We start from the raw sequence: 17,348 nt of genomic DNA, 5'->3' as shown, positions 1-17,348 counted from the left end.
CACTGATAGGAAAGAAGGTGCTCATTTGTTTGTTTTTAAAAACTGTTTTGTTTGTTGTTGTTTTACAAACAAGGAAAATGAGGCTGAAAGAGGGGTGAATTCCTTATGGTCAAGAAAAAAGATCAGGATTCAGGATTCAGATCTGCCTATCTGGGAGATAAGATTGGACTGCCCTGCGAGGGAAACAGGGGCTCACCCCCATGGGGCTTTAGAGATGTCAGGAATTTTAGAGATCCGCTAGTCTAATCTGCACATGGTGCACCCTCCGCATCCCAGCAACATACCCATATTTTACAGGTGAAGAAACCGCGGCCCAAGAAAGGATTTGCCCGAGGTCCCATGTTGTTAGGAGTCCAGGCCTGACTCCCATTCAATCCGTGCTCTAATAATGACTTCAGTGAATTGTATGATATGCTTAGAGGTGAAGCAACAATAATAAAAATAATCATGGGTACCATTTACTGGCCATCTGCTAACTGCGGTATTTAAACAGTTTACATACATTACTGCGTTTAATCCTTAATCCCATAAAGCAGATGCTTTATTCCCTTTTTACAAAAAAAGAAACCTGGTCAGGGAAAGGTTTGAAACTTGCCCAAAGGCATACAGGCCATAGTAATTAGTGGAGCCAAACTATCTAACGAACCTCAGCAATCTAACCATATGCTACACTGCCCCAGTGAGAGGCTAGAAAAAATCGCGTTTTCAATCATTAGCCTAAGATCAACTCTGATGATGACAGAGAAAATTTGGGGGCCTTTAACCCAAATGACATTGTTATTATTTTTAATTTTGAAGCATTCATGCTGTCTCTTTCCAATTACTTTGGAAAACAAGGAGTTAGATATCCTGGGGTTGGAAATGGGGAGTCCCTGAACCCCAGAGGACATAGAAAGGTCAGGCTGGTCAGGGCCTTCAATGTTAAGCTAAGGAATTTGGACTTTATCTGCCAGGCATTGTGGAGTCAGTGAGAGTTTCTGTGCAGGTAAGGGCCAAACAAAACATTTCTGAGGGCAGAACATAGCGAGCAATTTGCAGCTTCTGGTGTGAGGGTCACTGTAGAGGAAAAGAACAACAGGGTAAATGAGAGTACAACTTCAGGGAATTTGAACATTTAAAAATAAAGGAATGAAAGAAGCCAGTGGAGATTATAACTGACATGGACCTTGAAGTTGGAGGGATTCTAATATGATACAAAATGGTCAAATAGAGTGATGACAGAAAAGGTCAGAGTTGGCTATTGGGAAACAAATCTTCGGTGACCTTGGAGAGAAAGGGATCAGGTGAGGCGGTGCTTGGGTTCTGTTTGGAAGGGGTTGCAGAAAGAAGGGTGGGGAGAATGTGGAGGCAGCAAGCATGGGCTACTTGTATAAGAAATTTGGGAGTGAAGAAGAGGGTAGTGCATGGGAGCTGGAGGGAATGCCAGCATCAAGATGCCTATGCATCTTTGAAGGTGAAGAGCCAGAGGAGATGGAAGAGGGTAGAACAAGCACCTTGCCCAGGAAGAAAGGGGATAGAAAACACAGGCAGCTTTTTCAGTCTAGGGGAGAAAGATCAATTCCTCCTAGGCTGGAGGGAAGGAGAACAAGGCTTTAGAGATAGATAATTAGAGGCTGAGGAGCTGCTTGGATTGGGGAACTCCCACTGGAAGGACCTGAATGTAGGGAAGCAGAGGACATGGAGGGAATAAAATATAGGTGATATTCAGCGGGTGGAACAGCCCAGTTGGGTTAAAAATAAAGATAACCCTGTAGGGACTACCCTGGTGGCTCAGTGGTTAAGAATCCGCCTGCCAATGCAGAGGACACGGGTTTGATCCTTGGTCCGGGAAGATCCCACATGCCCGCGGAGCAACAATGCCCGTGCGTCACAACTACTGAGCCTGCACTCTAGAGTCCGTGAGCCACAACTACTGAGCCCGCGTGCCACATCTACTGAAGCCCACACGCCTAGAGCCTGTGCTCCGCAATAAGAAGCCCACGCACGCACTGCAACGAAGAGTAGCCCCCCGCTCGCCACAACTAGAGAAAGCTCGCACGCAGCAACGAAGACCCAATGCAGCCAAAAATTAATTTAAAAATTAATTAAAAAAAAAAAGATAACCCTGGGCTTCCCTGGTGGCGCAGTGGTTGAGAGTCCGCCTGCCGCTGCAGGGGACGCGGGTTTGTGCCCCGGTCCGGGAAGATCCCACATGCCGCGGAGCAGCTGGGCCCCTGAGCCATGGCCGCTGAGCCTGCGCGTCCGGAGCCTGTGCTCCGCAACGGGAGAGGCCACAACAGTGAGAGGCCTGCGTACCGCAAAAAAAAAAAAAAAAGATAACCCTGTAAACACTGACTATTTACTATAGTAATTGTGTTAACACCGTTAATCCTCACACGGGGAAATAGTAGAAGAGAACGAGATCAGTTCTGAAGGGTCAAGCTAAAGATTTAGAGGTAAGGAGTGAGCAAGGAGTGAGATGAACAGGAAGATCAATCTGGAGGTGACATACAGGTTGGATTTAGGGGGAGAGACTGGAGGCAGAGATATTAGGTAGAGGCTGTAGTAATAGCTCAGTGGAGATGGAGAAGAGGAGCCGAATTTAGGAAGTACAGGGGTCAGGACATGATGGCTGAATCGGTGGAAAGGTGGGAGGTTCAGTGGTTTGGATCTCAATCCTAGTTTTGAGTCCCTAGGAGTAGAGTTGGAGCCTTGAACGTGGCTTGGGGAAGGAACTATGGAAAGTGAGTATACCGGATGTCATCCATTTGTCCCATCCAGGTCCACTCTTCCTCCTCTACTCTGCCCTGTGCCCTGTGAGGCTGACTCACATGGCCTGCGTCAATGGACTCCCTTGGGCTCTGGTTTCTGCTTGTATTCCACCAATGGGAGGATGTTATGGGTTAAATTGTGTCTCTCCCCGCCAAAATTTATACGTTGCATACTTAAGCCCCAGTACTTCAGAGTGTGACCTTACTCGGAAATAGGGTCACTCCAGGTATAATTAGTTGACTTGAGGTCATTTAGGTGGGCCCTAATCCAGTATGACTGGCGTCCTTGTAAACTGGAAAAGTCTGGACACAGACACACAAGGGAGAATACCATGTGAAGATGAAAGCAGAGGTGTCGGTGATGCTTCTACCATCCAAACACTGAAGGTTGCCAGGACACCCCCAGAAGCTAGCGGAGAGGCATGGAACAGAGTCTTCCTCACGGCTCTCAGGAGCAACCAACCCTGCTGACACCTTGAATTTCTAGCCTCCAGAACTAAGAGATAATAAACATCTGTTGTTTAAGCCACCAGGTTTGCAGTACTTTGTAAGGGCAGATGGAGGAGATCAGGAGATCAGAGAGTGAGGTTTGGGGGAAGGGGAGGGCAGACATGAGCTATTTGTTCCCCTGGCTCCGTCCCTGCCATATCCCCACAGGTTGGCTGTAGCTCTCTGCCAGGGCTCCTGCCAGGCAGCCCTCTCTGTAGCTACTCTCTCCCTGTCTCATAACTACTCTCTCCCGTTACCCCTCGATGCCCAGGGTGGGGTGCGGTGGGTACCGGCTCCCAGCTGTTGTTAGCCCCGGGTTACTGCACTATTCCTTGATGGTTTTCCTAAATCCTGCCTCATCTTTATAAATATGTCCTTTATTAAACTCTCATCCAGATACCCAGACTGAGTGCATCATCTATTTCTGCCAAGACCCTGACTGACACAGTGGGTAAATTTGGAGTCAGCAAAAAATACTGTTTGCTTGAGAATTTGAATGGGTCAGGGGAATCCATAATCAGAATGGCTAAGCACATTTACTGCTGCATATGAATGGCAGAGAGGATGAGAGGCATGGGGCTAAGGCAGCATTGTCCAGAAAGATTTCCTTCATTTAGAAAACATTTATTGAAGGCCTGCTACCATGCACCAAGCACTGCTCCAGGTGCTGGGGGGTGGGGGTTGGAGGGAAGACAAATAAATCACAGCCCTTGCCCTCAAGGAGCTCACAATCTAGTAACAGAAGACAGACATGTAAACGGTTACTTGCATAAACCATTACAGGTGCTGTAGTAGAGGTCTGGGCTGGAGATGAGAACTTTGGAATGGTCAGCATATAGGAAAGGCAATGAGAACCGATGGGATTGGAGACTGTTAAGAATGGACTCTTGAGGGACTGCAGTAATTAAGGAGTGGAAGAGATTCCAGGATAAGATTAGGAAGGAATAATTACCATAGTTTAGACATATCAAACACTTACTATGTCCTAGTTACTGTGCTTTACTTAGATTATCTCACTAAATGCTCTTTACAACTCTGTGGGGTTCTGTTATTATCCCTGTTTTATAGATGAGAAAATTAAGGCTCAAAGACTTTACTTGCTCAAGGCCATACAGCTAGCAAATGGGAAAGACAGGAATTGAACCCAGCTCTGACTCCAGAGCTTACGCTCTTAACTATGAGTATACTCAGAGAGGCCCTAGCAGAGCCAGGAGAGATGGTGATGTATGCAAGCCATGGAGGAGAGAATTTAAAGGAGAAATGAGTAGTCACCATGACAAATGACAACAGAGACATCAAATGGATTGAGAATTAACAAAATCTGATTGGATCTTGTGATGAGAAAAATTTGAGGTGAGTTTTGCCTGAGTAGTTCCATTAGCAGAGTGGTAGTAGGGGAATGAATTGAAGGAGTCTGAGGAGCAAATGGGAGTCAGGAAGTGGAGACTCCTTTTCAAGGAGTTTGGCATTAAAGAGGAGAGAGAAAGGAGGTGAAATTTAGAGAAGCTTAGTCAAATGAGCCTTGTCCTGGATTAATGTCAGCAGCAGTACTGAAAGATCAGTGTTATGAAGCCCAGCTAGGAGGGTAGACAACCGGGAAGGACGTGAGGTCTGAGATGGTTGTGTTGTTGGGATGGGGTGGGTAGGGAAGTTCAGAAGGAAGGACTAGAGGGTTTGGATCTGTCCAGGGTACTGGGAGCGAGGGGCCTGCCAGCAGCTGAGTGGTAAGTAGGAATGGTTGGCGATGTGAGTGGTGCAGTAGGACCCTGTCTCAGCCATGCGTGGGCACACAGACAGGGGCATGGTCCCCAGGCAAGAAGGCTGCAATCCTCGGTAATCCATCTGGGCCTGGGAGGAACATAGGGGCAAGGGAGTCTTCTCTGAGGACCTGGGTACAATTTCAAGGAGGCTGGGTTCCACTTCCTCACAGGCATCTGAGACTGCAGCCTTGGGCTGGGAGAGATGGGAGAGGGGGGGAAGGGGTCTGGATTAGAGCAGGTCCTGTGGGAGCAGGACCTGGATTGTGTAGAAAGGAGGGTTCGGCTGGAGGTAGGGCCCAGGGATGGCATGCTGGTGGGCAAGGGCCTTGGAAAAGTTGTGTGGTAGGGCAAGGATCCAGCTCCACACAGGGCTGGTGGTGGGTGGTGGAGAGCAGGGGTGCACTCACCGGACTCAGGGCTGCAGTATCCCTAAGGTACTGGCCTAGGACCCGGTGCAGGTCTGGAACTGAGGGCCACAGAGCATGCCTCAGGCTCCTTGAGGAGAAGGAAGAGAAGGAGACTGAGTTGTGGGAGTGAGTTAGGAGGGGAGCCCTGAGGGGGGGCCGTGGGGGGAGGCAGTGAGGTGGGGGAGCACGCTTGGAGAGGTAACAGTGTAGTCAAGGCAGTAAAGTAAGGTAGTGGAGCATAGGTGAAAAGGAAACCTCTGGTGGTGGAGGGAACTCAGCAGTGCGGAGGTTCAAAAAAGGGATTTGAGTGTCCTCAAACACTCCTGCCTCAGGGCCTTTGCACTTCCTGTTTTCTCTGCCTGGAACACTTGATTTGTTCCCTCACTTCATTTAGGTTTCTGCTCAGACGTCGTCCTGCTCAGAGGCCTTCCCTGACTGCCCTAAAATAGAACCACCTCCCTTCCCCATCACTCTCTGTCTCCTGCTCTGCTTACTTTTCTTTATAGCACTTGACTTATTGTGTATTTATTAGATCCTTATATATATCACATATACGAGAATGTAAACTCCATGAGAGCAAAGAGTTTGTCTATTTGCTCACTCCTGTAGCTCCAGGGTGTAGAACAGTGTCTGGCTCATAATAGGTTCTCAAGAAATTAGTTGAATGAATGAATGGAGAGAACCAATGGGGCTTTTATTAAGTTACTGGGGAAGGTGGTCTCTCCAGGAAGAACGTGGATTAAGGTATGTTGGGGGAACCTCCAATTCCTTAGGCTCATATTTCCACATGGAGGGACTTTAGCTGAACGACATTTCAGGCCTCTTCTGTGACCTCACTCGTATCTCTCCAGGGAAGGAGGAGTGATGTATCTGGTAAATTGGGGAAAAGGAACTGAGTACGCCTGGTTCAGCAGCACCACCTCCCTCCTCTCTCCCAACTTTTTTGTTGGCGCTGGCTACTTGCATAGAGGCTGCATTGCGGTCTGCTCATACATATGAGTGGATTAAAAGCTCAAAGACATGTTCAAGGAGAGATGCAGCACAGAAGAGGGGCATCTAATCTAGCCTAGGGTCATCTAAAGAGGCCACGTGCAGGAGTTACCTTCTGAGCTGAGTCTTCAAGAATCGAGAGATGTTACCAACTGAAGGACTGAGGTGGTATGGATTCTGTCCTTCATGTTTATAACTTCCAATGACATTTCTCCTCAGCCTTAGTCTCCCCACACAAACAAGTCATTCATTAATAACATTTATTTAAGTGTGTGCTATTTAGCAGGCCCTGTGCTATCGATTTAAGGATGACCAAGTAAAGCATAGGGAAGACAGATAAAGAAATGAATGCAGTAAAATGCTTCTGGTACTGTGGAAGAAGTCTGCATTGGGGCACAAAGAAAGTAGCCAATAGGGGAAGGTCAGGAAAGGTTTCCTAGGAGTTGGGGAAGAAAGTTATTTATAGATAAATGGGTATTAGTCATCCAGGGAGGATATTCCTGGCAGACGGGACATTATGTGCAAAGGCACTGAGAAGTAGAATCTCTTGACTTGGGGAGGAAATCACCAACAGTCTGGCAAGGCTGATGCACATGGTGGGAGGGTGGAAATCCTGGCAGGGGCCAGATTTTGCGCAGCCTTCCTTGTCATTCTAGCGTCTGGGCTTTATCCTGGGGCGCTAATAATGTGACTTAAGGAGGCGGAGTGACAAGTTCACGTGTGCAGTTTTAGAAAGATTATTCTGATGGCTGCGTGAGGCTAGATTGGAGGGAGAAGGGGCTCCGTTTTGGGGAGTCAGGTAGTGCCTGTACCGCTAGAGAAAGAGGGCTATTGTTTGAGCGAGCTTTAGGAGGTGGAATGACCAGACCAGACTGGATAAGGGCGAGGGTGGCGCCTAAGTGTTGCGGCTTGGGTGACAGGGGGACAGTAGCCTTGTTACTGAGATGAGGAGTCAGAAGGTGGGCCTGTTTGGGGTGTCCCGTGGAGTGGGCATGTTAGAGTGTAAGGAGGCAGTGCGACTCCCGGGGAAGACGCGCTGGGAGCAGCTGACGCCACAGGTGTGGATGTGGGACTGTCCGGAGAGCGGGTGACATAGAGTGACGCGGGGATGCTTCCTTAGAGGCCGCTGGCCTCGCCCGGACCACGGCCCCGTCTCCCGCCTGACCGGAGCGGTACCTGTAGTGCGCAGGAAACTGCCACCTCAGCAGCAGCAGGCCCAGGAGGGCGCTGACGCCCAGCACCAGGAGCAGAGCGGTCACCAAAAAGATCCAGGCTAATGGACAAAAGCAGTCAGATCTCGGGGGGCCACGCCTGGCAGGAGCCGCCCTCCCCGGTCCGCCAGGCCCCACCCCTCGCCGCCCCGGGGCGCCGGGTAAGTCGGCTCAGCCGCGGCCCCGCCCCTCGCTGCGCCGGCGCCCCTCCGCTCGCGCAGGCGCTGACCGCCTTTGCTCTGGCTCGGCCCTCACCGGTTTCGGAGGCGGTTTCCACCCTCACTGGGTCGGACCAGGCGCTCCAGGGCCCATGGAAGGTGGGGCCGTGGAGCCTGGCGCGCAGCTGTACACGGTAGCGGGAGCGCGGGCGCAGCTCTAAGGTCTCTCCCTGGGCCCCGAGAGGCGGCTCCAGCACCTGCGCAGAGGAGAAGCGGGCGGGTGGTCAGGCTCCCGGTCCGGGTGGGCCGGCGTCGGGGCCTCTAGAACTCGGCATCTGTTTGACCGAAATCCTACCGCGTTGAGTCCCCGGGGATTTCCCCCAGAGAGCCTCGCTGGCAGAAAACGGTCATCCCGGCGGAAGCTGGCTGGAGAGAACACCAGGACAGAGAGCCTCGCCCTGCCTGCGGCCTCGCCCAGCCTGGCGCGGTACACCCCCGTCACACAGACTCATCTACACAGAGTACTACTCATCCTGACACATATACATACGATAAACCGACAGAGATCTGGTACACACACAGTAACCAGGCACGCACCAGACCAGGTCGGCCGATGGAAACCCCGGACACGCTCAGATACTCGGAGCCACGTAGACCAGGCCACAAATAACATCCTCTGAGTAGAGGATGCCAGCACTGTGCTAGGTGCTGGGGGTACGAGGAGAGATTCCAAGCACAGGGAACAAGAATCGTGTGTACAAGCAGGGAGACATTATTAACTTGATCAGTTAGCAAACATGAAGAGTAAGACACCCAAACAAGTAAACAGTTACAAGAAATAATTAGTGCAATAATAATGATATAAGTAAGGTACCACGGGAGCACCAAGAAGAGTGTAATGCTGCCTGTTGCTTGATTGGAGGTTACAGAGTGTTCTGTGTACTAAGAGCATGCATGGGCCGGCTGGATGGTCAAAGGTGAGGTTAAGCCAGTGGTAGTAGGGACATGAGACCTATTAGTACAATAAACTCAACTAATTTGTTGATAAATAGAGGGAAGGGAAAAGGGAGAAGAGTCAAAGATAATTCCAGACTCGGGTAACTGGGTAAGTGTTGGTGCCACTGTCAGAGACAAGGAACGGGAGAGGTAAGTCTGAGGAAGAAATGCTGTATGGTTCTATTTTATTAGTTCAACAACAGTCAGAAATTATGAGTGGTAATGTCAGAGTAGTGGTTTCCTTGGAGGGTGTGCGTATGTGACCTGCGGGCGTGAGACGCTTCTGGGGTGCTAGAAGTAATCTCTGTCTTGATCTGGGTAATGGTTACATGGCTGTATACACGTGTACAAATTAATCAGTGGTATATTTAAGATTTGTGTTACTTTATGTAACTTCAGTAAAAAAGTAAAATAAGTTTGGGGAAGAAGATGAGTTCAGTTTTGGATATACTGAGTCTGAAATGCCCTGGGGGCTTTTAGATAGAGCTGTCTGGTAAGAAGTTGTATATACATGTGGTGAATGAGAATAAAAGTAAAGAAAGAAACTAATATTTAATGAATATTGAGCACCTTCTATCTGCCAGACAGTATGCTAAATATTTATATATTTAATTTTTACTGTAACTCTGGAAAGTACATAGCTTTATCCCCATTTCACCAGTGAGGAAATTGAGACTTCAAAAATTTACGTAATTCACCTATGGTATAGAAGTTCCTTTTCATATGGGTGTTGGAATGATAAGTTTGGGATGGTTAACGTATAGTCATTGAAACCACAGAGTTGAAGCACTCACTTAGGGAGAGCATATATATTTATCTAGAGGAGAAAAGAGTCTAGGATGGGACTGTTGGAAGCACAACCTATTAAGGAAGTGTAGAAAGGAGGAGCCAGGAAAAGAGCGAGGAGGTTCAGTCAGAGAGGTGGTACGAGAATCAGGAGAGACTGATATCCCAAAAGCAAAGGAAGGAGAAAATTTTAAATAGGAGTAGTCAGCATGTCAGATGCCAAAGAGAGATTAAGATACCAGCTGAATCAGATAAAACATAGATAAACAAGCTCAGACGTGAATACACAGACACCTTCACTCCTGATAACAGATACAGTGAAAGTCAGGGATACCCTGATTATGAGGTCTGGGGGCATTTGTTCCTTGACTGTACCTTCCAGTCCTGATGGCCTTCTCCTGTGTATCGGAGCTGATAGCAGGTCTCTTGTGCTGCCCAGGGTGATGGGTGCTGCCATTCCAGTTCCAGCTGCCCGCTGGAGACCTCCCTCCAGTGTAAGTTTGGAGTGGGAATGAGCACTACAGGGACATCAGCAGGGACTGGCCTAAGCCCTTCTGTGCATGAGACATCATGTCACCAGGGCCACGGGTCAGAAGTATCAGAGTTGGTGATCCTGGGCATGGGGTCAGATATGGTAGAGGTGGGAACTACGTGGGAGGAGAAGGGGAGAAAGTTCTTACCAGCCTGATGGATCCAGAAAGGGGAGCCCAGGTAGCTGTGAATGGCACCCTGGGCTGTGGTCACCTCCACAAGGATGTGAATAGCACTGTCATTTCGTGACTTGAAGTGGCAGCGGGAGAACTGGGAGGGCTGTGATCCTGGATTTTTCTTCTGCTCTTCACACTTCTCCCAGACGGGGTCCCTACGAATCAGTCCCATAGAGTCATTGAATCAGGCTTGCCTCAGAGACTAATCCTCATATCCCCCATCCCACAGGGGACTGGATTATAATCTAACTTGTTCTTTGGATGGGCCTACAGGCCTTTCTCTCCCGTGTCATAATGTTTGGTTTTCTGAGGTTTGTTTTGGTGTCCAGCCTCTTCTTGAGAAAAGAGCTAGATGAGATAGGAAAATAGCATATGGGCTATAGAGTTTGGGTCTTGGCTTATTGGTGTATAACTCTGGGCAAATTACTTGATTTATCTCTGCCTCAGTTTCCTCATTTGTGAAATGGGTTAATAATGCCTACTTTGAATGTTATTATTTCAGAGATTAAAGAGCTTTCATCTTTCTGGAGGAAAACATGTTTTTAAACTGTTCTCATCAGGCGGCCCTCTTAGTCACCTCTAAATGTTATTTTATTAATAGATTATTACAACAGCCTCCTAACTGGCTTTTCTGCCTCCATTTCTGCCACTCCCTTCAGTTTACTCTCCACACAGCAACAAGATCCAAAGTGTTGATCTGATAATGTCCAGAATATCTGACACATCTGTCCATTTATTTTGATCTTTACCGCAGCTGCATTAGATGAAACCATTATCCATTGCCTGGATTAAGGCAAATTTCTAACTGGTGATCCTGCTTCCACTCTTACTTCTTTTTAATTGCACAAAGAAACATCTTTTTGAAATGTAAATCATATCATGTCACTCTTTTGCTTAAAATCCTTCAATGACTCCCCATCCCCCTTGGAATAAAATCCAATCTCCATACCAGAGCCTATAGGACTCCATACGGTTGAGTTCCTCCCTCCCTCCCCATTCTCATCTCCTACAATTCTCACACCAGTTTACCACCCTTCATGCACACAGGCCTTCTCTCTGTGCAGCAGATATACCAGATGACCTGTCTTTGCAGCTCACCTTGTCCTGGGTTGCCCTGCCTCTAGATCTCACGTGACTCACTTCTTCTTGCCACTTGGGTCTCAGCTCACCTGTCACGTCCTTGGCAAGGCTTTCTCCGACCACTCAGGTGAAATTAGCACCCCTCCCCCACCCTCCCACTTAGTCTCTATCATATAACCTTGTTCCTTTATTTCTTTACTTGTTTCTCACCCCCTCTTCCCTTCTCCCGACTAAAATGGAAGCCCCAACAATGCCAGAAGCTTTTCTGTTTTGTCACTCTATCCCCAGTGCCTGGAACATAGTCGCCTTCGATAATTGTTTATTGAACAAATAAATCCTGCCTCCTTCCTGATTATAACCCCTAAATGACTAGCTATTACTAAAATTATTTATCATTTTATATTTTTTTATGTTTACTAATTTATTCAACAAATAATTGATACTATGTGCCAGGCACTGTGATAGGCCCTATGAATACACAGAGTAATAATTTTCAAGGACCTGTCATTTCAATGGGAAAGGTAGAAAAACAAACAGATGATATTTTTCTGTGATGTGCACGGGCTGGCTTGGGAATATCAAGGAGGATCATCTAACCCAGATGGGGAGGGTCAGAGGATAGTTCCCGTGCAAGGCGGTGCTTAGACTGAGTCCTGGACTCGAAACAGGACAGGCAAAGGGGACAGACAGACATCCCAGGCACATGCTTGTGCACAGATAAGAGATATGGTACTCTGGGGGAATTCTAAGTGGTGCAGAATGCTTTTAGCATAGAGGGTCTGGTGGGGAGTGGTAAATGTGAGCAGACCAAGGTCATGGATGGCCTTATTGCCTTTCTAAGGAGCGTAAACTTAATCTTGCAGTAATGATGGAGACATTTAAAGATTTTAAACAGGAATTGTCGTCATTAGCTTTGTACTTTAGGAAAGTCACTCTAACTGCAGTTTGTAAGAGAGGACTTGTGAGGGTGCACTAGAAGCAGAGAAATTTATTAGGACAATGTTATGGTATTTTACATGCAAAGTTATGAGGATCTGAAAGTAGGGTTGTGGTAGTTGGGGTAGAGGGAAATAGATGGATTCAAGGGATACTGTACAGGTAGAAATGACAAGCGTTTCTGATTGGATATGGAGGGTGTAGAAATGGCAGAGGTTCAGGGTGGAAAACTGATTTGATAGCAGGATGGACAAGAAGAGGAGGAGCAGGTTTTGGTAGGGAATATGTGAATTCGGTTTTGCCACCTTTTGATCCATTCATGGCCCCTCCATACTGTGGAAATCTGTGCAGTTATTAAAAAGAATGCGTTACATCTTTTTGTAATGATCTCCAAGACATATTTTTAAGTAAAAAAGTAAGTTACTAAATCATACATATAATGTGATCCAATTTATATTGAAAATTGAATATTGTGTATAGACATATGTAAATGCATGTAAAATCTGGAAGAATACATTAAAACTGTTAATAGTGGGTTTTTTCATTATTCATTCATTCAACAATTTTTTTTTACTGAGCATCTACTGTATTCCAGGCACCGTGTGAGTTGAGAACATATTGGTGAGTAAAAGCAGACACTGACTTTGCCCTCATGGATCATGTATAGTCAAGATCAGCCTTTCTCAACTGGAACTCTGAGACAGAATTTTGTCATCAATCAAATAACCATGGAACTTCCCTGATGGCACAGTGGTTAAGAATCTGCCTGCCAATGCAGGGGACACGTGTTCGATCCCTGGTCCAGGAAGATCCCACATGCAGCGGAGTAACTAAGCCCACGAGCCACAACTACTGAGCCCACGTGCCGCAACTACTGAAGCCCGCGCGCCTAGAGCCCGTGCTCTGCAACAAGAGAAGCCACTGCAATGAGAAGCCCTCGTACTGCAACAAAGAGTAGCCCCCACTCACCGCAACTAGAGAAAGCCTGCGCACAGCAACGAAGACCCAACGCAGCCAAAAGAAAAAAACTATGTGAGGTATCAATGTAAAATTGTAACTATTATAAGTATTTAAGAAGGAGGGGTACGTGGTACAACAAGGATGTATAATAGTGCCATTGGACCTAAGGAGGAAGGTCAGGGGAGGGCTCCCTGAGGAGGTGACATTTGAGTTGAGATCTGAAGGATAAATAAAGGTTAAGTAAAGATAGGAGAGTTGGGTAAACAGCATGTGCAAAGATCCAGAGGCAGGAGGGGACATGGCAGGTAGGGGGAACAAAATAGGCCAGTACTGGAGCACAGAGCACAAAAGGCAGCATAGTATAAGATGAAACTGAAGGCATTGGTAGGGGCTGAGCCTTTTAGAACTTTACACGGTCACAGTAGTGTTCTCTTCTTTGTCCTAAGATCAGTGGAAGCTGTGGACCTTGGAAGAGTTTTAAGCAGAGGATGTTGTATTTATTTTTGCACTTTTATTTCTTTATTTATTTTTAAAGATTTGATGTGGGCCGTTTTTAAAGTCTTTATTGAATTTGTTACAATACTGCTTCTGTTTTATGTTTTGGTTTTTTTGGCCGCGAGGCATGTGGGATCTTAGCTCCCCAACCAGGGATCGAACCCGCACCCCCTACATTGGAAGGCGAAGTCTTAACCACTGGACCGCCAGGGCAGTCCCTATTTTTTGCACTTTTAAAAAATCACTCCAGCTCCTGTGTGGAGAATGTTTTGGAGGATCCAAGAAGTGATCAGTTAATAAGACTTCTCAATAGCCTAAGTGAGAGATGATGATGGCTTGTACTAGGATGATGGCAGTGAAGAAGAAAAGTGGACAGATTCTAGAGATGTTTAACAGGTAAAATCAGTAAGACTCGGTTATATACTTGATATGAAGGAAGTAACAGGTCAGTGAGGTGTTTGGTGGAAATTCTTGAAGGCCAGGCGAAGTTTTGATTGGATCTGATAGATAGTGAAAAGCTGCAGTGCATATTTGAGTAGGGAAAGGCCATGCAAAGTTTGAGTTTAACAAAAGCCAGTCTGTCAGCAGCATGGGGGGTAAATCGGAGGTAGATGAGAATGTAGGCTGCTGGAATGGTCCAGGTGACATGATTAAAGCTGCATGAAACCAAGGCATTCCCAGCGAGTATGAAGAGAGGTTGAAAAGATACAATACCCATTGGAGGATGAGAGCATGGAGGCTGTTTGGTTTGGCGGACAAGGGAGGGGAGTGAAGAGGACCAGGACAATCTCTCCCTTCTTTCTGCAAGGTTGTGCTTCTCTCCCATGACATCAAGCTCAGTCAACAGTTCAGTTCTCACCTGTCTCTGGGGCAGCACCATGCCCTGCTGTGGTAGAAGAAGCCTTGGGAGCTAGCATGGTCCTGTTGCTGCCACTGACAGGTAACATTCTTCAGGTCCAAGGTAAAGCATTGCAGTCCAATTTCCACTGGGGTCAGAGAAGGAAGTCCCATCAGAGCCCACGTGCTCCTACTCTATAGGGTGTCCAGATCATCTTTACACACGTAACTTGGAACATTTACTCCTATTCTGTCTTTTCTCCCTGAACATAGTTCATTCTGTCCAGTGGCAAGTTTGAGGTCATCAGGAAGGACCATGGTTTGCAGAGCTTCCATATCCAGCCCAGGCCTCTCTAGAGATCTTTTCTATCTCCTCCCCATCTCCCCATTCCTTTGTTGACTCACCTGCATCCCCAGGCAGGTCCACGGTCACAGGGAGGGACCAAGATCCCCAAGAGCCACGGAGGGAGACCCCATCAGGTTGGCTGCGTAGCTGGAGCCAGTAGGAGTTCCCAGGCTGGAGCCCTGAGAGGAGGCAGCTTCCACCCTTCACTGTCAGAGATGGAGCCTTGGGAGAAGAATCCCAGCCTCAGAATCTAGGTCTGCCTCTCAGCCGAGAGAGCCTCCACCTCTTATATCTGAAGCCCCACAACATGCCTGTGGAGAGACACTCAGTTCTTCACCGGATAGATATGCACACAGGCTGGGAGCCAGGTCAGTGGGTTTCGGGTGGAGTTCAGGGCTTTTTAGGGAAATCCCCATTAACCTGGAGGCCTGAAGCTCTCAATCTTGTTGGTATGAATGACCCAAAGTGGGAGATCCCTAAATAGACATGGCTCCTAATCAGAGCCTATACTAACTCTCTAAGGACCAACCCAGCCTGGAATCCCCGAAGTATGGCCTATCCTTTCTTGGGGGCAGAATTGTGGGCAGGAGATCGGGAGGTGGAGCAGAAGAAGGCCAGGATACTTCTCTAGTTGTGGGGGTCTGCTCTGGTACATCCTGTTGGGGCATCACGGGCTGAGCACACGGAGACTCGTCCGGAGCTGGGGCTAGGTTTGGTCTCCGCAGAGCTGGGCAGCAGGTTTCTGTGGACAGCAGCAGTGTGACTGTGGGACCCGTGGAGTTCCTTGGATCCTTGGGGCCATAGCGGAGTTCGTGCCTCAGAAATTCACTGATTTCGGGAGCTGGGACCTCCCAGCTGATCTGAAGTTCCCCTGGCTGGCTCCCTCCCATGGCCTTGATGAGGCTGGGGGGACCTGGCAGGCCTGAAGGTGAGACAGGGCACGTGAGAACTCTTTGGGGGCCACAGTCTGCAGCTCAACCCACGGACTGTGGAGAGGGGATGCTGGAGGCTGGATTGAGGGCAGCCCCGGGGCAGGGCAGGGAGGCTCCTTATCCTGTTCTCCTGTCCTCAGAACAGTGACCTCGTTGCACGTTTGTTAGGCTCGGTGCTCCTCAAGAGCAGGGACCTCTCTTCATCTGTGCATCCTTTCCACCTAGCACAGTGCCTGGCACATGGTAGGTATTCTGTAACTGATGAATGAGTGAGTCAATGAATAGGTTAATGATGGGAAAGTCAGGGTGTCTCTGGTGTGAAATGAAGTCTAGCTCTGGATGCTGAGGCTAAGAGGAATGAGAAGGGGGTCTTGAGGTGCCTCTGGGGGTCTGGTAGTGGGGGGACATCCACATCGTCTTGAAAGAGCACAGCTCAGTCTGATTCTAGGAGCTGGCCTGAGGGCAGCAAACGGGGGGGCCAGGATGACAGGAGGATGGTTCGTACCCACACTATCCACAGAGAGCACCCGCTGGGTCAGATTCTGGTTCAGAAACACGTTCTTCACCCAGAGGTGCAGTTGAGAGAAGAGGCGCACTTCATCCTGGGCTGGAAACTGGCACACGTACCGGGTTCCAAAGGGCAGCACACGCTGGGAACTCAGGGGGCAGGCACGGGGCTTCTCCCTGTGGGCACAGGAGAAGTCCGTCCTACCTACACGGCCACCTGTTCAGCCCTGAGGACCCAGGTCTGGGCCCAAACCCAAGTTCTATTTCCAATACTGCCATTTTTCTTCTCAGTGCCTGGGTGGGATTAGGGGTTACGTAGAGGGTGTGAGCTGGGTGTATCCAAAGCACATCTGTTCATTAAGTGGCTACTTAGGGCATGTACTTGGAGGAGTCCTCTGATAGCGCCAAAGGCAGGGAAGCTACTGGAATGGGGCTCAGCTGTGGTATGTACAGGACAGATACAGGGGAGTGGTACATACATGGTACATATATATGATATATATGATGCAGCACATACCCTGGGTAGGCATACAGCAGCTGATATATTTCACTGGGCGCTGCTTCTTCCTCATCCCAGAAGCAAGTGAGGTCCTCAAATGTTCGGGAGAAACAGTTCAGGGACTCTGAGTCCGAGGCCAGCAAGGAGGCATCTGAGGAATAGCTGGTGAGTTGGGCTCTGGGTCCTCCCTGGTGTGTTTGTGGGCAAGAGTCGGGGACCAATGGGAGCCTCCTACTTTGCACATCCCCCTCCCAGGGCTCCCTCTTCCTGGGTATAGGTGATCTCCACCCTCCACATACCTCACCTTGGCTGGTGACTTGTGCCAGGTTTTGGGGGGCCGGGAGGAGGCAGGAGATGACCACCAAGAGGGCCCAGGAGGGCATCTTCTCCGGCACTGTGTGCCTGCCTTAGCCCATCCTCCCTGCAGGAAGCCGGGCCCCAATCCCCTCCCGGGCCAGCCCCTCAGGTTCCTGTCAGATACAGCCCCACGTCCTGTCCCTGT

At 48.6% G+C, this 17,348-nt stretch overlaps 1 protein-coding gene across 1 annotated transcript; it reads right to left on the bottom strand.

Moving 5' to 3' along the window:
* Positions 1 to 4,636: 4,636 nt before the first annotated feature.
* On the bottom strand, positions 4,637 to 17,229 carry MPL (MPL proto-oncogene, thrombopoietin receptor). Its single transcript, XM_060004427.1, has 12 exons — positions 17,151 to 17,229; positions 16,865 to 16,997; positions 16,346 to 16,524; positions 15,532 to 15,830; positions 14,968 to 15,130; positions 14,585 to 14,711; positions 10,228 to 10,409; positions 9,923 to 10,065; positions 7,863 to 8,022; positions 7,573 to 7,669; positions 5,407 to 5,494; positions 4,637 to 5,192 (listed from the first exon to the last, which is right to left on the bottom strand). Exons 1-12 carry the CDS (start codon positions 17,227 to 17,229, stop codon positions 4,905 to 4,907), a joined length of 1,938 nt encoding a protein of 645 aa, XP_059860410.1. The 3' UTR covers positions 4,637 to 4,904.
* Between the last annotated feature and the right edge of the window lie 119 nt (positions 17,230 to 17,348).

This window comes from Delphinus delphis, chromosome 1 (assembly GCF_949987515.2).
Source record: "Delphinus delphis chromosome 1, mDelDel1.2, whole genome shotgun sequence".
Lineage (NCBI taxonomy): Eukaryota > Metazoa > Chordata > Mammalia > Artiodactyla > Delphinidae > Delphinus > Delphinus delphis.
This window is presented reverse-complemented; position numbering and strand designations above follow the sequence as displayed.